The 22,735-nt window shown below is 35.1% G+C and overlaps 2 protein-coding genes across 3 annotated transcripts; both read right to left on the reverse strand.

The window, feature by feature from the left end:
- Positions 1–996: 996 nt before the first annotated feature.
- On the reverse strand, positions 997–21,472 carry slc18a3b (solute carrier family 18 member 3b). Its single transcript, XM_028477070.1, has 2 exons — positions 19,202–21,472; positions 997–1,013 (listed from the first exon to the last, which is right to left on the reverse strand). The coding sequence occupies exon 1, from the start codon at positions 20,947–20,949 to the stop codon at positions 19,384–19,386; it is 1,566 nt and encodes a 521-aa protein (XP_028332871.1). The 5' UTR covers positions 20,950–21,472; the 3' UTR covers positions 997–1,013; positions 19,202–19,383.
- On the reverse strand, positions 8,650–18,179 carry LOC114481962 (choline O-acetyltransferase-like). Of its 2 annotated transcripts, none has more exons than XM_028477069.1 (14): positions 18,051–18,179; positions 16,783–16,974; positions 16,245–16,363; positions 14,839–14,892; positions 14,569–14,743; positions 12,447–12,624; positions 12,207–12,376; positions 11,631–11,731; positions 11,408–11,527; positions 10,833–10,955; positions 10,615–10,723; positions 10,341–10,403; positions 9,472–9,609; positions 8,650–9,163 (listed from the first exon to the last, which is right to left on the reverse strand). In XM_028477069.1, the coding sequence occupies exons 1-14, from the start codon at positions 18,090–18,092 to the stop codon at positions 8,957–8,959; spliced, it is 1,791 nt and encodes a 596-aa protein (XP_028332870.1). In that variant the 5' UTR covers positions 18,093–18,179; the 3' UTR covers positions 8,650–8,956. The 2 variants fall into 2 exon arrangements, with proteins under 2 accessions (XP_028332870.1, XP_028332869.1); XM_028477068.1 differs by having other exon boundaries at positions 10,615–10,756.
- Positions 21,473–22,735: the final 1,263 nt, after the last annotated feature.

Raw genomic sequence — 22,735 nt, forward strand, 5'->3', positions numbered from 1 at the left:
AGAAATGTTTCCCCTTCTGCTGTTCAATTACCCACATCCCATAAAAGCACACGCTCCGTCTTCAGAGTGGAATATTGTTGAGCTGCTGGTTGCAATAAGAACAAGATTTAGGATGAGCTTTTCTACCGTGACAGAGTCAGACACTCAAACATTTCAGTCCCAGCTGCTCATTAAACTCTGTTACTTTGCAGCTTCTTTTCTGTCTGGTTCCTGTTTTTACAGACGACGTAAAGTGTCTGAATGGATGATTTTACCTCAACTTACTTTCCATCACTTTGGGACCATGAGTAAAGGCCTCCATTTATCAGACGTTTTTTTATTTTGTGAAACCAATTCTCTTGAATAGCTTATGCTGTGACATTGGAAATGGCTTTGCCACAGCTGCAAGCACACATTCACTCCCTCTGTTCACTTTAGTCTTCATAGTGTCTGAGCAGTGAGATGTTCTCCCTCTAATACTTTCTTCACACCACTGGTAGTTCATACCAACAGTGGAACCAAAATGGATTTACTCTTCTCTTTGTTCATCCTCCCGAACTCTATTTCCCTTGTATTTCCTCCCCCCACTCATGTGTAACACTTTCCTCTCCTAATAAAGTCATATTTATATTTCTCTAGGGATGATAACAGTTAATAAAAAACACATTTATTACATTTTTTGTAAGGTTGGTTGTCTTTAAAATATTACACTTCTTATAGTGTTAACTGAAGTCTACATTCAAACATAATGTAAACTTAATGCTGAATAAATCCTCCTTAAAAAGATATGTATACAGTATATATATATATATATATATATATATATATATATATATATATATATATATATTATGTGTAGTCAAGTTGTTTATGTTGATCACAAATCTCAGTCCAACGTGTCTATATGCACTGATTTGCTTTAATGTTAGTCCGACGCCCCTGCACACACACACACACACACACACACACCCACACACGCACACACACACACACACACACACGCACACACACACACACACACACACACACACACACTGTGTGCTACAGACCAAATATCTATACTTTCACTTTCTTCCAATGGCAAATATAAAAGTTAACTCTGAGCTTTTATATATTTTTAAACAAAGATACAGAATAACATTAACATTTATCAAAGATGAGAATATTATAATAGAAATGTTCTGATTTTACACTAGATGCAACAAACTTGGGTTGAAAAAGCCAATGAACACACCTTGCTCTCCATCTGTCGAGGCAGCGTTTGCTCCTAATGGCTCTCAGTAATTGGGAGTCAGGAAGCGAGAGCTGCTTCATTGCGTTGCTTTGGTTACTGGAGTCTTGAGAGCGATGGAGCCACTGGCAGCTGTGGGTTGGAGGATGTGCTTCTGCTTTCTTCACATATACTGTATATGTGTGTACGGTAGTTTCTCCTGCTGTGCTGGGACAATGTTACAACCTGAGAGTCACCTGTTTATTCTACAATACTAATAACTCCATCCTAACATCTGCTCTACATCTGTTGGAATACTTCTGGAGTTATTTCATCCACAGACTCTGCACACATGCAAACTCATGCCTTTTTATTTGTGTTGATGACAGTACAGCTATTTGGCCCCTGGTGGTTTTCACTTGTCATGCATCATGAGATGTCCTTCACAACTCATGGCCACTTCACAAATTTCCCGCATTACTAAGACGAGGTTTGTGAGAAGAGTGCAGCACGTCTAATGAGTTCCTTCAATCTAACTTTGCTCCCTCCTGTCCACTTGGATCCATTCATACGTGATTATGCAACGCGTTCTACTGCAGACATGGATGTTGGTCCAATGAGAAAGAAGCATTTTAGCATTTGTCACTTTGCAAGGCTTTTGTGCTTGACTGATTCTGGTGTTAGCATCATGACCTGGCACAACCAGGACACAGTCTTTAATCACGCCTGTGCTTCCAACTCTCATATTTTCATTTTCTTATTTATGAATAATCTCCTGTTTACGTGATTCTTGGGACGTTTCATCACTTTAGCCCCAGATGACATTTTTCTACCCTTTTAAAATGCTTTAAATTCATTTGTGTCCATTTGGATACAAATTAATTTCTCCAGGTTAAAAGTGACGTACAAGAAGACAAAACAACCTATTCAATTATAGTAATTACAATGATGGCATAATTACAATTACATTGTAGATATCATTTAAAACATCTGGTACTGTTGTAATCATAATTAAATTTAAATAATTGACTGTGATTGTAATTACCATGAAAATTCTATGAAAAATATCAATTATAATTTAACTCTAAACTGTGGAGCCATGTTACAGTAATTAACACTTATTAAAATATGTTTCATATCAAGCTTTACCACATTTTATTGACACAAAAATGTATTTAAAATTTATATTAAAACCTTTATTTTTATTGATTAAGAAGCCTAATAAGGTAAACAATAGATAGGAAATAAATCAGCTGATTTAGGACCCATTAGCATTAGAGATGCTAACAGAAAGCTAACACGAGGAAGGTTAACTTTTATTGGGTTATTTATTTCAGGCTCAGTAATTGTGATTATTTATAATTAAACATTAGTAATTCAGAACGTAATTGTAATTAAAAAATGTAATTTACCCCAACCCTGCTAGTAATGCTAATAGTGATTAATTACATATTTTAATTAACTTTGAAGGTTATTAACATAAAAAATGTCCTGTTTCAGTTTTAACGGGATTACAAATCCAAAGGTAACTAATGGTAATATATATATATATATACAGTATATACAGTATATATACTGTATATACACACACACTTGTTCCCAATGTTGCAGCGGTTTCCCCTGAAGCTTCTTCCACTGAGACTCTAATTAGCTGCTCGATACGAGCCCCCGCCAACAGCCGGACCCCTACAACGACCAAAGCATAAATCATTCTTCCAAACACAAACTCTGGCACACGTCCACCAGCAGAGATTTACACCCCATATCTACGCTACGCAATCTGGATCCTCTGCACTAGGTCATCTTCAAATTGGTTATTGATCTTCCAATCACAAAATGAATCATACGTTGCCAACATTGTTTAGGAATCAGTGAGACTTCACTGATATGCAGCCTGGGGATGGGTTGTAGAAATAAGCTGAAGAGTTACCAGGGACATATATTAGTAGAGTCTACATTGTAATGAGTCGGTGTCATGCTGTCATCCAGTAGAGCCTCATTAGAACAAATCATGACAAAAAAACAACAACAATGGACAGTTACAGTATTTATGTGAATAGTTGAGGATGTTGATCTGCAACAGTAACAATAAGTAATTAAAAGGTGAAATAGTTCAGTAAGTTTATCATATTAACCTTTAAATAAATGCTGAACATTTATTTTCCAAATGTATTTTTTAAGTCTGTTTTTTTTACAAACATTGTATTAGATGTGAGTCACAGCACAATCAGGGCTTTGATCTACTGTACGTCTAACTTAAATGATTTTATAGAAGTGCACTGTCATCATATTTAATGGGGCCTCACGTCTCATCCAATTAAACTCTGAGATGATGTAAATGTAGCTTCAGCTTTTCTCATAAATGTCAGAAACGCCATTAATCAGATTGTCTTTGTGACTGAAAACACACAGTGAATATAGACTGTATACATATTATTAAATATATCATATTATACATATTATTAAATATATCATATAGACTTTATATTATTAAATATATCATATAGACTGTATACATATTATTAAATATATCATATAGACTTTATATTATTAAATATATCATATAGACTGTATACATTATATAAAATATATCATATAGACTGTATACATATTATTAAATATATCATATAGACTTTATATTATTAAATATATCATATAGACTTTATATTATTAAATATATCATATAGACTTTATATTATTAAATATATCATATAGACTTTATATTATTAAATATATCATATAGACTGTATACATATTATTAAATATATCATATAGACTTTATATTATTAAATATATCATATAGACTTTATATTATTAAATATATCATATAGACTGTATACATATTATAAAATATATCATATAGACTGTATACATATTATAAAATATATCATATAGACTTTATATTATAAAATATATCATATAGACTTTATATTATTAAATATATCATATAGACTTTATATTATTAAATATATCATATAGACTGTATACATATTATTAAATATATCATATAGACTGGATACATATTATTAAATATATAATATAGACTGTATACATATTATTAAGTATATCATATTATACATATTATAAAATATATCATATAGACTGTATAAATATTATTAAATATATCATATAGACTGTATACATATTATTAAATATATCATATAGACTGTATACATATTATTAAATATATCATATAGACTGTATACATATTATTAAATATATCATATAGACTGGATACATATTATTAAATATATCATATAGACTGTATACATATTATTAAATATATCATATAGACTGTATACATATTATTAAATATATCATATAGACTGTATACATATTATTAAATATATAATATATACTGTATACATATTATTAAATATAAAGACTGAACTTTAATTGAAAGATTGTAAAGAAGACACTTCTTAAATGTCACGAAACTGAAGGCAATAGAATTTCTCCTGTTCTCCGTTTTGGAGGGAAAATGTCAAACTCATTTTCATATTTACAAGGTGCTGCACGGTCGCTCCAGGCACTGAATCATCATATGATATTATTAATAATATTAATAGTGTGATAAGGGCTTCAGTGGAACTAATTGGCTCCTGAATGGACTCGATTTGTTGTCTTTCTGCTGCTGAATATTATGATGAATGTTTGATTATGATGACTTAATAGGATTACAAAACACAATGATTAGTGGTAATAACTTTACATGATTTGTGGGGGGAGGGGCTTGGAACAAAGGTTATTACTGTAATGTTGTCTCACATCGATGGTTGTTTGTTTGTTCCTCAATCTTTGATGGAACAGTGACTGTAGACTTAGATAAACATAGTTCATTAAACATTAAATATTTTGGTTTAAATGGGTCAGAAATTAATATTTGTGAATTTGAAGTAATTTACAGTCAAACAAATGATCAGCACAAAGTCATGTGATGCTTCCATAACATCATACAGTGACTGTAACCCACAGAGAATAATAAACTTAAATAAAATAAATCAGATTTCATACCACAGTTTTATTTCTCAGGTTTTTGCTTTTCTGATGAGTTTGAAACAATGTGAGTCCATGAGGTTCATAGATGACGGGTTCACATCAACCTCTAGTCGATAGCAGCCAGTAGCTATGGCTCCGTCTGCAGCATGACAGACATAATTGTCCTCCATCATCTATTTCCAGGTGGGTTTCTCATATTGATCTTTGTAACAGGTCTTGTCACAAGTTGCGCCTGAAGCTTCAGAATCACAGTTCACTGCCAGCTCTACGTATGAGGACTCAGCTCAGTGTTCTGTGTCTGAACGGCCGGAGGTCAGCAGCGGGTCTTTTTACTGATGATTGTTATGATCTCAGCTAAAACAAAGTGATGAAATATTACATAAGATAAGCCTTTTGGAGCTTAATATGGTTGAGGGACAGTGGTAAAGTTCTGATCATACTCGCTGATTAATCTGCAATTTAGATGATAAATGTGCTTATGAAAGGTAGAAACTCTGTGGTGTGAGTACACGTGAACCTTTTCTACAACCAGTTATCATTTTACACCTATGAGACATAAGTAATGTAGCCTGAATAACCTTTTTCATTTTGATCTCTGCATTTTGTTGAATTTATCATTTAGAAGTAAAGTTGACTTTAGCCTAAAGACGTAGCACAGTATTAATAGAATAATGTGCAAAAACCTCATTATGGTAATGTTTGATTTTAAATGATTTAGAGCAAAAAATAAGCCCAGATGAAAATCATATCAGTGCATGGACCATAATTATCTGTTGCCCACCAACTGGCTAACGTTTGTATGAAGACTATAGATCTTCAACACTAGCATCTTCTCATTAGCGTGTATGGTGTTTCTTTGGCTATTACAGCTTCCAAAAATGTGAATGTTAGATATATTTAATTCAATTCAACTTTATTTGTTTATCACAAATTACAACAAGTCATCTCAATGTGCTTATCATAATATAAAATTAATAATAATAAAGAAAAAAACCAACAAGATCCACATGAACATGTATTTAGTGACAGTGAGAAGAAACAACTTCTTTAACAGGAATAAATCTCTGTTAGAACCAGGTTCAGAGGTGGCAGCCATCTGCGTGGACTGGTTGTGGTTAGTGGACAGAAGGACCAACAGAACAGGATAGAGAGATAGAACATCAGAGTGTTCCAGACTAGAACCACAGATCAGGAAGTGACATCATCAGCTGAGCAGAGAGCAGAGAGAGAAGAACGAGGAGAAGACACTGACTGCAGAAAAACATGATACATTATTATCAGGTCATCATGTGTTGGTCTCACTCCTAGTGCCTAGTCAGCACTTATTATAAAGATGATCAATCTCTTCCTGTTTATTGATAAGATAACAGTGACTCTAAGGTCTGTAAATGTTTATAGATGAGTTTATGTCTGCTCTAGTGGTTATGTTATGTTATGTTATGTTATGTTATGTTATGTTATGTTATGTTATGTTATGTTATGTTATGTTATATTATGTTATGTTATGTTATGTTATATTATGTTATGTTATGTTATGTTATGTTATATTATGTTATGTTATGTTATGTTATGTTATGTTATGTTATGTTATGTTATGTTATATTATATTATGTTATGTTATGTTATGTTATGTTATGTTATATTATGTTATGTTATGTTATGTTATGTTATGTTATGTTATGTTATGTTATGTTATATTATATTATGTTATGTTATGTTATGTTATGTTATGTTATGTTATGTTATGTTATGTTATGTTATGTTATGTTATGTTATGATTCATTCTCTAAAGTCTGTCTGACTATAAGTTTAGTTTTTTTTGTCACATGAAAGCTTCTAGTTTCCCTGACTAAAATATTTGTGCAAATAGCTTAGAATTGTATTTTATATTAGATATTGATATATATTTGATATATAGATATGTTCTAATATGAACTGATGATATGCAGAGTCAATAAAACAGACTGTTTGTTTAATTAACTATATGTATTGCAGTTTTAATTGGATCCGTTCATAGAGGCGTGTCTTAAATGGTTGGTGGATCTGGTTCAACTGTTCAACCAATAGAGAAATAAATTTGACTTTCCACCAAATCAGACGCTGGTGGAACGAGGCCATCTGTTGGGAGAGTCATAGTGAATAAAATATTTATTAAAAATCACACAAAGAATCTGCAAGAAAAACACAGAAAGAAACAAGTCTTTATTTTTAATTCTGCATCATTTATATATATATATATATATTTGCAAATAAATTAGTTTTGTACTCTTTCAACAAAATATTCTCAAGCCTAAAAATACAGGAGCATTTATCTGTGTTTTGAATCATTGTAGATATTTTTATATTCATCAATATTTTCTTAAAATACAGGTTTTTTTTTAATGAAGTACATGATGATAAAAGTCAACATAAGTTATATAATGTTTTTTTATACACAGTGGTTATATTAGCAGAAATATGAAGTGAAACTAATGAAGATTCTCAGACAAGAACAATATTCTTTGACAATAATAACATTATATTTTACACATTACTTATGCATCTTGTTGGTGGATGACACCAATAATACATTAAGGCGTTTCAATTTCATACATTAAATGTTTAACTTTACTCATTTTCACATAGATGTAAAAAACATCGCTAACATGTACATGTGTTGCATCTTTTTCTCCTCTCTGCTCAACATGGAGATGTTTGACTTTGTCTTAGTGGATGAAGATGAATCACACGTTTAACTAACAGTTTAACACAGTGACACCAACAAACCACGTAAGCAGCTCAGAGTCACACACAGACGATAAATGAGCTCATGCAGTTTTAGCTCATTTTGCTCATTGCATATAAAAACTTCTATATTGTTATTGCACCAAGAAAATGTCTTTTTCTACCATCGTCTTCCCTCTAAAAAATAAAGCTACTGTATGTGTAAACATGAACACAGTGTATATGCCTCAACCCTCTCAACACTGAATCACAATTTTATCAACTATACATAACTTTTGCTACACGTTACATTACATACAGTACATGTGGCAGTAGAACCATAACACATAACTCACTTTACATCATTGCACTTTATATGAATTATTTCCCTCTTGTATTAACTTTCCTTTGATATCTTTTTAAAATGATATTAAAGTGTCTTAGAAACAACATTTACCTGTAAAACTGAATGAATACAAGCTTAAATATTATATTTAAACATAACACAGTACCTGATACACAATATTAGACAATAGAAGTGAAGGATCACATTTATAGGATGTCATGATTATTGTACGTTTTCTAAGCACGCTGACATTTAAAAAACATTAATAGTCTCTGTAGGAAAATAAACACTATGTCTGTGTGACGTCTAAATCATACAACATGACATGGTTAAAGTTTCCGTTAAGCTAATTCTATTCAGATGATGCAGATCAGGATACTTTTACTTAGTTAAGTGTATTACACTTCATATAACTTTATTTAACATATATATATACAGTATATATATATATATATATATATACTGTATATATATATATATATATATATGTACTCACACACACGTAGACAACATTTGATTTTTAAGGCTTTGCTGTGTAACAAGCACTAGTGCACAAACATCACAGGCATCTTAAACTGGCTAATGTAAAGCTACAGTGTGATTATATTAGAGCTGTAAGAAAAACAAGTTGACTTTTCTTTTAATTTAAAAAAACAAACTTGTTTCCTTGATATAAATTAAATGGATCAAAGTGAACATGTTAGTGTTCCTCACTATGCTCAGTGTTTGCTGGTGTTGCAAACATCTCTGATCTCTAACAAGCCTTCGTTTAGAGCTTTGATAAATACAGTCGAGCTCGTCTCCGTGTTTTCCCAAAAGCTGGACACACAGAAGAGGATGTGGTCCGGCTGGGGGTTGTAACAGACCCCGTACCCGTTGGGTACCACAGGGCCGTAGCAGCAGAACATTTCCACTGTGGTTGGAACCTGAGGACGGGAACACATCTCAGCTTTATGGACAGCTGGGAATTATGAAGTTATGCACGGAGTCATAAAGGTTTTTATGTAAAAAATAGATGAAACTGATTCTAAAACATCAAAGTCACTTATGAGACATGGTGAAAGTAGCTTCTCTTAAATGATGAATGCTTTTCAATTATCAAGTAATTCACCCTCTAATCTGACTAATAAGGCTGGAGGCGGAGCCAGCTATCCCAGTTTAACACCCATCACTGAATGCCATGAGCCATGAGTGATCAGTGCAGCATATGTTGTATTATTATTTATAAAGTTACCTGACTGGTGGAAAGGATGAAACTGTTACTAGTCTGATACGTCTCATCACAGAAAAGCTCTGGCTTCTCCATTTTTAGTTCTTTGGAGATCCTTAAAAGTCCCAGAAGGTGATTGTCGATGGCCATTCCTGTAATAGCCTGAAAATAGAAGCTTCATCATCATAATCCCAGATTAGGTCTAGTTTGTGTTTTGTTACTTATTCAATTATGAATCTACATTTTCACATCAGACTCAGTGAAGCTAAAAGCAATTTAAACAAGAAAAACTAATATTTTGAATGTTGACATGTTTAGAACTGGATGTGAAACAAAATTTAGTTCAAATCTATTTGGTTTCAGCAAAACTGGTAAAATCATTTCCATAACTAATATTTCTTTAAAAAGTTGCAACGTTTTAAATTTGATACATAACATATAGAATATTAAGGAAAAATGTTTGAAAATAGCCAAACTCTGCTGGAGAAACAGAAGATATTATTACCCACATAGAGATTATCCATAATTCATCATTTTTGGAGGAAATACTGGATATAAATATTCCTTATGATCCAATATTAATCCTGCTGGAACTTGTATTGACAGAGGACTACAGTAAAAGATCAATACATAATAATAAGGATGCATTTGTTAATTACCAATAAGTTAACAATATCATTGATTACTAGTCTTTTTATTTGTAAACATTCTTTTTAAAATTGAAAATGTCAACAAAAACAAATTCTATTTCTTTAACAATACGTTGTTTATTATTTGCATAAACTTCTTGCTGATGTCATGTTATTGAACTGATCATTCATGTAACCTCACAGACTGATTACAGAACCTTTGTGCAGAATAAATTATCTTTAGAATAAAGTCATGATACTCACAGCAATTGTATAGTTAGTCTGAGCATTAATTGCATCTCTCAGTCGTTTTAGTTTTTCTGCGTCCTGTTGAGAGAAGAACAAAGTTTAATAAGAATTCCAAGCAAAAGGTCATTCATCAAATCTTATTAAACGACATCCAGACAATTAGGCCATTTTTTATGAAATCTCTTGGACCTGTTGGGAGATCACCTGCTTTAACACAGCACCTGTCTCAGTGCTATGAACTGTGATGTCAGAGCTACTAATTGGGCTGAAATGTAGACAAATGACTCACAGAGAAGTTCCTCCTCTCATCTGTTATCATTGTGACAAAGGCTAATGCCTCTGGAGTCGCTGAGCGAATGTTGTCCACTCGACCTTCCTGGAATCGTCGGATTGACGCGCTTTCATATGTGGAAACAAGTTTGCTAGTGCACCTGATATTATTACAAACATTTATCAGAGATGATTGGAATTCAAATACAGTGAAAAATCTTGGAGGATATAATTTACTTGTAAAATGCAAGTTGTAAAGCGACTTGTATGAAGGCGTCTGGACTCATCTTCTGTTTCTTTATGAAGTCTTTTCCAAACACTTTGAACTTGAACACATCCATATCAAGATTATTCACCAACCTGTACAATAGGAACCAAACACACGAGGCTGAAACATGTTTATCAAACTCAAGGCCTGGGGGCCAGATCCGGCCCTTTGGAACACCCAATTCGGTCCGCAGGAGAACGTAAAAATTACACAGAAAAATTGGATCATTGTGTAAATGAAACTCAACACTGTTGGTGCTAATATCACATTTTAATGTTAAACTGTTAGAACAAAAAACCTTCAATTTTCCTCAAATTATTACTTAATATTTCCCTTAATCAAATAAAAATGAATCATAACATTTAGTAAATGTAAAGTGTAGCTCATGTAGATCCTGTTGGGACTGATATCTGTCACTTATTGATATTGTTAGTTTCTTACATATTTTGTATTTTATGTATACGTACTGTATACGAAATCATAAAATCAAACTTCTCCATATTTGGCCCCTGAGCTAAAATGAGTCTGACACCTCTGGTCTAACCTCTGGAGTCTGTCTCCTGATGATGTCATCAGTCTCTGAATGTGTGGGTTACATTTCCAAAGGAGCCTTTTTGGAGCAGGAAGCTCTGCCATGGATGAGGGCGGAGTCACTGTGGTTGTTCTGTTCACATGAAAACATTCATAATTCTTACACTGTGGTCACTGCTGTAGCTTTGACAGATAATGTGCTTATTAATGAATGAATTATATGTTACTGTACTCACATATGTTTGATGATGAACTCTGAGCAGTGCACCATAACCATCCCTTCAAACGGTGAATGCTCACACACTACTCCACATATCCCGTTCATTCCTACGACAAACTGAGACAAGGAGAATGTGGGTGTGATGTCATCAGTCCTACCTCTACAGTGATGATGTCATCAGTCCTACCTCTACAGTGATGACATCACACCTTCAAACTCAACCTCATTTGTCCATCCATGTAAAAGCTAGGGACCCTCCCACTTTTCTATAGCAACACATACTTCCTGCGAGCGCTGACGTAGTTTAAATAAAATTCTATTATATTTTAACTCCATCAACCTTTCTAACCCCCTGTATGCGTGTGAAGATTCACTATGAGAAAACTTGATGTGAAACATATTTTAACAATTATTAACTACGTATGTTTAAGTCATAGTGTTTAAATAAATTGCAATTGACATTTTTTATTATTTTATTACAAAGCCAGTTATCTGAATTCAATTACAATTCATTTATGATTAGAAGAGCAACATATTTTAAAATTACAATGACAATTATAATTGACTGTAACTGGAATATTATCATCCATACCTGCATTGACTTGTCATACCAGCGATTGGCTCCGTTCTGTTGTGGTCCTGCTCCATGCAGTAACATCAGGGCCCTGTTGGTATCACTCAGCTCTACACGGCTGGACTCATCCAGACATATGACACATAGACAGCTCTCAATAAGAGCCAGGGACTCTCTGTTGGTTGGATCTGTATCAGAGAATGAATTATGGGAATAACAATAAGTAAATAACTCAATAAGTGGCAGTGGTGCTGAGACCTTTTGTTAGTTCTTCTCTAGCTTGGGTCCACTCAGTCCTTCCATCAGACGTCAACACACCAACAGGAGGAAACCACTCCTTAGTGTTTTCAGACATTTTTACAATCTTCTCCAGCTGGGATAATATTTCAGGCTCAGAAAGCTGCTGACCGTTAGCGATGACGTCCAACCTGAAGAACTGGAAAAGGTCAAATTACATTTCAGAGGTTTTCCCTCATGTGATGGAAAACCATCATATCATTTAAAAAAGAATTTAAAAAAATAAATCCCTGTACAAAAAAGTGTATTATTTAATAAAAAAGGTTTTATTTTTTATTTATTTATTTATTGTTTAGTGTTAGTTAATTATGATTATTCATTTAGTTTGCTAGTTTTTAGTTAGTTTTTTTAAATTTGTTTGATTATCCATATATCAATATTTTTTTTATCATCTTTCTCTTTTGTTTTAAAAAACAAGTTGAAACCACGCTGTAATATAATGCATTATTTTATATTTGTGTATGACTATATTTTATTGATTTAATTTTTCCATTAATGAACTATTTGAGGGTGAATTCACTGCAGTTTATTTTTTAAATGTGACGTTACTCAAAGTGTCACTGATGATGACATTAATGATAAAGTCTGAAACAGAATAAATGTACAATGGTTCTCCTGCTGCAATCACTTAATCACACATCAGACTGAGCCGTAGCTAATCAATGGTAAGTGAGTTAACGACATCTCCATAGGGATGGATCCTTATGGGCCACAGAACATCTCAGAGCTATTTTCAGATCAGAGCTTCAGGCTCCTCCTCTCACCAGAACAGCCTTATATTATATTATATTATATTTATTATAGGACGTACGCTCACCGCTCCATGCATTAGTTTGATTAAGTGTCACCAGAGTATTGATCCACACTACAGATATAAGTAAAAACTGATCCGGCGAAATATCGCAATGTTTCACTGTTTGATTATAATATTGATCCAAAATTTGTCCAAACTGATTTTTTTATCATGACTTTTACTTTTATTTTCATTAAACAAACTGGATATTTTTATAGATGGATGTGGTTAATTTTAAGAATTTAAGAACATAACATAATAATAATAATAATAATAATAATAATAATAATACATTTTATTTGTAATGCACTTTACATTTCATTCCAAATCTCAAAGTGTTACATACAACTTGAATTACAGTTAGTTCACATTTACTTGTTCTCACAAATGTAAAAACAATGACATAAATTCTATTTCATACCATTTTGTACTTTGATATTTGTAATTGTCGATATTGTGATGTATATCGTATTGCTACGATATCGGGATATATCGTATCGTGACATGCAAAACTTGAATTGTATCGTATCGTATTCATGACAACGCACGGCCCTGATCCAAACACACAGATAGAATAAAATGCAGAATATTAGGTTTGAGAATCATCTGAAAGTACAATGATTAAATATTTAAATCACTACTGTAAAACTATAGACATTAGGCAGCATCAGGACATTTTCCATCATGAGAACACGTATAAGTTCATCTTAATGTGGCTTAGCAGGTTTCTCCTCTCATTCTATTCACACCCTTAGATTCATCGTTCATACATACAGTAAATATAGGATTAGTCACATTTTTGCTTTGTCAATGAATAAAAATAACCTGATCATGGTTCCAGCAGGTTTGGTAACTTTAGGATTAGTAAAATAAGTAATCAGGAAACTATAAGGTTGACATTTTAATTCTAATATTGTTTTATTTTTATTTTTACAAGACTGTTGATTTAGTTCCTCCTCAGATTTATCCTTTGTCATTATTCATGAGTGTTTTTTTAATGAGTGTGTGTGAGTCAGTGTTACTAGACAAAACAAGATAGTTTTAAAAAAAAAGATGCAATCAAACGCTTCATGTCATTATATTTATCACATTATGTATGTATTTGCAGCTCCATGTAAACCAGGCTTTTTATCTCACTGTCACTTTTTTCAAAACCAAAATAGATTTGTGCTTAAAAAATAAGTAAATATTGAACAAAAACATTCATTATCAACAGCGTAATTCTAGTCTTATATTCACTATTTATAGTATAGCTTTATGATTGTTTTAGTTTGAATCCTGAGTCCTGACCTGGTTCTTGCACATCACGATCATGTGTTCCAGTGCTGCACAGTTCATGTGGACCTTCAGCATGTCTGTCTTTAAGCCAGGGTAGCGATAAGAGCCAAAGACCCGGTAATACTGCTCCATGCACAGAGGAGTCCCAGCCAGCTGACCTCGAGCAAAATCCACAGGTAGGGCTCGCCTTAAAAACATATCACAACTTTAATATCTGATATTACTCTTCCTTACTTTGTCTCCACTCAGTCTGGCAGGTAATCAATTACAATTTCAACTTACGCATCAATGAGAGTCTTATACTCCAACACTCCTACGACAAGACGAGCAGCAAACCTTAAAGATACACAGGATTTTTATTTTTTTTTATCAAACAGGATAAAGATTTAGCTTTTATACAACACTGAAAATACACAGACAAGCTTTTGATTATAATTAGGTTCTCTAAAAGCACAAACAGTAATCACATTACTGATTAATTACTGTGTGTGTGTGTGTGTGTGTGTGTGTGTGTGTGTGAGTGGGCGGTGTGGATAAACAGAGGAAGCACAGCGCCTTGTCATGTCCTGTGTTGTATATCATTTGTCTCTGGGTTATTACGTCTGAAGCTTGGATCAATACAAAGGAGCAGCCACAGTGCAGCACACCCCACACCCCACACCCCACACCCCTAAACGAGGCCTGAGCTCCAGCCTCTGTGGAGAGCTTGGTCCTGTCACTCCAGGTCTAATGAGTGTCTGTCAGTAAATTAGTAAATTACAGCTGTTTGTTGTGATCTGGAAATATTCAGTGAGATCAGCGTAAACTGACAGAGTTAAAACGCTGTAACGTCTGTGGATGAACGGCTCATTTAATAAGAGATGCACATTTTCCCATTGACCGTAATCCTGATCTAAATCTGGGTTTACAGAGAAGATGATCATGTATTTATAATAGTGTTATACAGCTCTCTTTTTTAGCTAAATGCTTTTATCAATGTTACAAAGGTAGAATTGTTAACTCTTTAATTGATCATTTATCGTTTATTTCTAATGAACTCTGGTGTGAAATCAACCTGTTGTTTACACAGTGCCATGGTTATGAGCAATATATGAAATATTGTTTTCTGTTCTACAGATATAAATACATGTGTTTAGAATATATCTAGTTTCACAGTTAATAAATAGTAGGTGTAGGACAATATACATGTTCATGAAATAAGACAATCTACAATACTGGGGTCACGATAACGGTAATGAGACGGAAAAAAAGACAAAACAAAATGCAGTTTGAAAAATAGCCATGTTTTTATTTGACTAACTCTGAACATACTTATATATTCTCTGGTTATGACATTTTCTACTCAAATGACTGTAAAATAAGCAGTAACATAATTAACACCAATTCTCTCTATTTAAAGTTGAAAAAGTGACAATTCATGTTAGTGTGAAATTAAAACTAAACCATGTCATCATGACGTTCTTAAAACACATATTTCTCATAACAAGTGTTTTATAAACATTAAACTAATACAGTCACAGCCCAGATACATTATAGGGACATGTTTTTTTTTCACCTGCAGTGATTAAGACCCCCCCCCCCCCCCCCCCCCCCCCCCACTTGTACCATCAACGATAGTTATAACTTGTGACGTCATATTAGAATTTCCTGCCACACGATATATTAATATTAGTAAATAGCTAGCATACCTGAGAGCATCTTTGTAGTCAGTGAATGTCTGCTTAGGAAACACCATGACAGGGCTGGAGTTGACCGGCAGAGCCAATCTGTTGTTCAGGTACATGTCTTCCAGCCAATAGTCATACACCTGAATGTAAACACATGAAACACATGTTGTTCTGATAAGTATTGTTGACTGAGGTCATTGCTTTTAGATTTAAGATTAGAGGGCGATGAGGTGAGAAGGCATCACAGTGAAACAATGCCAGATATAAAAGCAATAGTGGGAGAGAGACAGTGAGAGTGGGAAGTGTGATAGATTTCATAGAGTAGATAATAACTCAAGGTGAGACATTTTCTATCCTTTTTGATGTTGTTTTTTATCAAAGACTCACAGATGAGACTGTGTGATATACAGTGTATTTAACAATGACCAACAGTTTGTATCGCCTTATACCATGTTTGTGTTTTATTCTGCTCATCTTTCAAAGACCAAAGGGAAACACTGTATGGTATTTGATATGTACATTTCTAACCGTATCTGTTATTTTTTTCATTTGATTTTACCCAGTTGGTTGTCCTCTCTCTCCTCTCCAACAGCTTCTTCTGAAGAGTCTCCCCAACTCCTCCAGGAGCTCCAAACTTCTCCACAATCCCCTTTGTTTTCCTAAACTGCTCATCCTTCACTAGATGCTGCATACACTTCAGGTACGTGTCCAGAGTCTGCTTCAGAGGAGGCACAGGGACCTTCAGCAACACCTGAAAGCACGCACACATGATCAAAACCTACATGTAAAATGGAAAACATTGACAGTTGGTCAGTGATTAATAACTCTGAAACAATGCTCTTCATTAATGTAAAAAGTCATTCTCTCACAAGTTTTCTTCATGCTTTTATCATCAGCGCCAGAGTTAATAATTCATCCTGAATGCTTGGAGGCGTATTAAATAAATCCCACAGCCTCATGGGTGTTGCTTTTTAGCACCAGAAAGTGCAGATTGATTATCTTTTCTGTCTGATGTTTAATCATTAGCATACAGGAAACTGTTGGTAAGCCAAGATGTTAATATTGATAAGAGAAATGCTTTTGTATATTAAGTGTTGGCTGTGAGTTCATAAGAAGGGTTGAACAGGAATTCTCAGAAGATGTTTGGAGGAAAGAAAAATAAGAAATCCAGGCTAGAATAAATCACATCATATAATTAAGATAATGATAATGTACACATTGCAGTTTTTAACCAGTTTATGCCCTTATAATGCTTTGCTGTGTGAGAGCAAATAAAACATAATGCCGTGGCTTTGACCACTTCAGCACCACGGACAGCAACAGTCACATCCTCTTTCTATGGTGGACATGTTCATAACAGGGGACGGAAGTAGTTTATAGAGACTTTTTAGGAGAAGAAAAAAAATGAAAAAATACATTTGAAGGAAAAGTAAATTTGTATATATGTACATACAAACATAAAATGATTGTACATGCAATTCGCTGACTGTCAAACTTTGGAGGAGAGTGAAAAAAAAATACAAACAAAACTTTTGTCGGTATTTGTTGAAATCAAAATTAAACTCTTGCAAAAAGGAAATTTGTTTGAATAATAATGAATAATTTGTTTGTTTTTATATTTTAAAATGCTTATAGCCTGTAAATCATGAACATATATTCTAAATCATTGTTTTTTCATTTGCAATGAATTCTAGAGTTCTGCAAGTTATTTTAAAAATGTCATTACACTTTAAAAGTTACATTTTTATTTAGATGATCTATAAATATGTCGACAACATGGATGAAAACTTTCAGCGTTGTTTATTCAGAGATGAAAAGTGAATTTACCTTATCAGTGCAGCAGCCCAGAGGGGAGGTCACACCGTCCATCGCTGCCGTAAAAAGCCGCTCCCCGCTCGCCGGTCCCTTCCTCACATAAGAAAGTAAAGATGCTGAAGGTGTCTGTGTTCACCTTCCTCCCTTCAGGCAAAAGAAACTCCTCCCATCAAAGTCTATTCGTGGAACATATGATCTGACATCTTGCTTTGGCCCCTCCCACCCACACCTGATGGTCATTTTTAAATATAAAAACACTTCAGAGTGACTTTGTCTAATCAACCATGTGCAGCTTTTACAGCACAAACTGAAGTATCGGCAATATTTTCCAAACATTTTGTATTTCATTCATCTTTGAGATGCTAAACTTCAATTTCTACCCAAAATGATTGAAATTAAATTGTTTAAATAAATAAAAAGCTTTGACGTTGTAACTTATTTATTTTATCTCAATTCTGGCCTGAGTGAAAAATGTCTTAATGTTTCTATTGTGTTTGTGTAAAACACTTATTGAAATGTAAGCAAAACCTTATATTAATCATATTATCGTTTTAAACAGTGACTTAAAATTAACATTATTTTACTAGTATTAACAAAAACTTTTAAAAACCATAAAATAATATTGTATTTTATTTATTTATTAATGGGAAGAAGGAAAAAAACTCACGTTATTTTTGTCATGCAATGAAATCAATTCAGCCCGTCACAGATTGAAATGGATATTTATTAAAACGACAATAGTCAAACAAATACACATTTATTCATCATGAGGAGACTCTATAACTACATCTTGACAAAATTGTTCATACACACAAACACAAGCATACACACAATTTGTAAAGGTCCACGTATGTTTTTTTTTCTTCTTCAACAATTTATATTGTGCAGATATCCACATATGTACAAAACATATTTTAAATAGACAATTATTAGAACAACAACATCTGAAGAGATAACATGATAACCAAGAGGCCTGTTGAATTTCAAAATAAAAGTTTATGCACTAAAAAGAGGCCATTTATGTGCGAGTTAAAGATTTCCTCAGAGAATAAAAATATAGGCTATATATTTAGTGAAAGGGCTGTGCTGTTTGTTGTTGGTCCCACGTGGTTTTATGTGCGTCTTTTTTCTTTTTTAAATGAAAGTAATACTTTGTAATACACGAAATTGACAGTTGCTGATAAATCTCTCACAAAACTCCAGTTACACATCAAACAAACGTTACACATTGAATTCAAACCAAATGAATGAACTCTTAAACTTTGGAAAACGGGTCACATCATGGTTTTGGTGATTGAGTTCATATATTGCACATTACATAAATCCATGGTTTTAATGAAGCGGATTAACTGAACTCTGGACCGGATGATTCTTCCGACAGGGACCGCTGTGCTTTGAAGGGATCGAACCCATTTTCATCCACAGACAGACAGTTCCCTGCGGTGCTGTAGCCCTTCTTTGGAGCCCTCCTCTCCTCCATTCTGATAGTGTCGTAGAGCCCCTGTGGAGCCTCCTCCAGCAGGTTATCCCTCTCTGAGTGGGACGGTTTCATTTGGCACACGTTGCGCAGCAGCAGCAGAGCTGGTGCGTAAAGCACATTAACCAGACCCATGCCGAGGTTCAGCTGGACAAACCCGAGGTTGTGAACGATCTGTCCGGCTACTATAGGACCCATGGCGTACGCAACAGAGTAGGAAATATCAGCTATAGCGTAAACACTCCCGTACACAGACACGTGTCGGACGTCGACTAAAAACGCCAGCGTGGGCAGCAGCGCCGTGTCCACCAGCGCGATACCGAAACAGATGCCGCACAACGGCGCGATGAGCTGTCCGAAAGTTTTACACGCGGGGACCGTGCACGAGCTCGCGCCTATGACCACCATCCCCAGAGCCCCGTAGAACCACTGCAGGTCAGGACGCCGAGCGGCCAGTTTCACCGTCATGTAGACCCCGAGGACGTGAGGGAAGAAGGCAGGGAGCCACGTGAGTCCCACCTCCCACTGAGAGGAGTGCATGGTGCTCTCCATCCAGTTGGCGATGGTGGGTTCAAGGAAGGCGAGAGGGATGTTGGCCACAGTGAGCGCACCGGCCACCACGGCTATGTAGGGGTCAACCATCAGCCTGTGTATGGGGGTGCCCACGGGCATGTTCTCTCTAGTCCTGTTGGAGAACGGCTTGATGACGGTGAGCAGCAGAAATCCATCGGCCAGGCAGATGCAGGCGAGCACGATGAAAGGAACCCTTTTACCTGCGAACTGGTACAGGACCCCCCCGAAGGGAGGCGCCACCAGGCTCCCGAAAGAGATGAAGGCCAGGGCGATGCCCAGCGCCCTGCTCCTCTCCGTCTCCTCTGTGTATTTGTCTGCGATCATCGCGATCCCCGAAGTGTCCGCAAAAGCAGAGCCCAGACCCTGCAAACTCCTGGCCATGAAGAGGGTCGCGTAGTTCTCCCCGAAGGCAAAAATACAGGTAGAAAAGAACATGACAGTCAGTCCGATTAAAAGCGGGATGTCATATCCGACTCGGTCAATGAAAGTTCCAGAGAGTGGGTTCACCAGCAGCTGCAGGATGGCTTTGGATGCAAACAGAACTCCTATCTGCACATCTAAATTGTTCTTGTTGCTTTTGTCTTGGTTTGTGCTGTTGCCCGAAGTGTTGGGGTGCAGCACTGCGTGCACGTGCTCTGACTGCTCACTCTCCAGCTCGGCTAGATAGTCCGGGATAATTGGCACGATGACCATATAGAGCATGTTGTCCAACAGAAGTGCCACACAAACAATGACTAAAATGATCCGTCTCTGCTGGTACGGGTCCTTCATGGCGGTGCCAAACTGTTTGGTCTTCTCACCCATCTCACACAGTTTCACAGCTGCCGATTTCGCCAACCCGGAACGCCCTTCTCCATCCATGCTGTGCTTTTTTGTTTTTGTTTTTAGATTTTAAAATGAAAATCTTAGATTGAAAATAGACGTTGTGCTTCTCCTGTGTGCAGTCGAACCTTAGCAGCTCATTGCATGTTCTCTGTCCTCACCTCGCTTGTGCGTAAAGACGCGGCGCAGAGGAACTTCTCCCTCGGCTTGTCCCCAGCTCAGCCACGTCCGTCGTTGTTTCATGACGTGGTGAAGTTGCACCGCGCAGAGGTCTCGGTCGCCGATCTCACATGGCACAGTTTGGTTTGGAGAGATTTTGGCCGCTTACGCAGCTACGGACGTTCATGCACTCTCATCTCTGCGCTCATGCCGTGGATCACCTGTGGCACTTTGGTGCCCTGCTCTGAGACCATTGGTGCACATTAACCCGCGGGTTAGGCGCTACTTTAGTTCCTTTTTCAAAGTGCTATGACGCATCACCAGCTTGCCCCCAAGTGGATGCCTTCCCCCACTTTCCTCCTTTATGCTAATTTTCCACCACGACATCAATCACTTCAACCAATGAGAGTTGGAAAACACCAAAAGAAAGAGAATGAAGTCTTTTTAATTCACGATGGCCATTTATTTACTGTACATTTACGCACATGTGGAAATAACCTTTTCAGATAATCAGCCAAATTGTGATTCCACTGGCACTCGTAAATAAAAATCACAAGCATTGAAAAAAAAAAAATATATAATTATCTCCAAACGCAAACAGCACTGAACATCTGTGAACATCTTCTCTGCACATAGTGTTAAACACTTCACGCTTTAAGTTAAATTCAAATAAATATGTGCTCCCTGTAATATATAACAATAATAAATACATCTAGTGAACACATGACATGGCTTTATTTACTGATTTCATTGTGAACTGAAGGAAGACGGTCTCGTGCACAAAGAAATGAGAACAGTTTAAAAAATACACAATATATATTTAATTTAGCCAGTAGTGACATCCAGTGGTCACAACGAGTAGTTACAAAAAAGGAAAATATTAATTTCTTACATAGAAATGATTATAGGGACATGTTCCTGTTTTAGGTTTTTAGGAAAATTATGTTGCGTAATTTTTACCAATGACTTTTTTTTGTTCTTTGTTTAGCATTAGCCTTTTTCGTGTGGATTTGTATATTTCAACAAAAATGTTCCCCCTCGTTTGATTATTGTTTTATTCAAAACTTTGACACAATATGTTATAAAGGAAAACTTCAGTAATAAATCAAGTTCTGGTATTTTTTACATTTTTTTTGAAGGGAGGCAATGTTTAATTTCATTTACTGACCGGGAGTGTGGAAATCGAGGCAGAAATATTATATCTGTATTACAGCTTCAGATCCCAGTCGCTGAAACAGGGTCTGAGTCTGAAAATGTACCAGGTAATGAACCTTAACCTCTGTTGTCACTTTATTCTCATTTATCATGCCTTACTACATCTTAAACCCATTTAAGTGTGCTCATCATATTTGAAGTAGTTTTTCGGGTCTTGTTGGAGCCTTTTCCAAAAACAAAATAATTTTTCTTTTTGTTTGTTGCATTTTTATGCCTGACTAAAGCCTTACCTCCATTTTTGGGTGTTTTTCAAAATTTTTCGTTTTTCATGTCATACTGCATTTTAATCCCAGTTTAAGTGTGCTCATCATATTTGAAGTAGTTTTTATTGTTTTATGATAGCCTTACCAGAGGGGGGAAAAAAAATCTCCAATTTTTAGTGTTTTTCAAAATTTCTCATTTTCCATGTAATACTGTATTTTAATCCCAATTTAAGTGTGCTTATCATATT

The sequence above is a fragment of the Gouania willdenowi genome, chromosome 19, assembly GCF_900634775.1.
Source record: "Gouania willdenowi chromosome 19, fGouWil2.1, whole genome shotgun sequence".
Taxonomy (NCBI): domain Eukaryota; kingdom Metazoa; phylum Chordata; class Actinopteri; order Blenniiformes; family Gobiesocidae; genus Gouania; species Gouania willdenowi.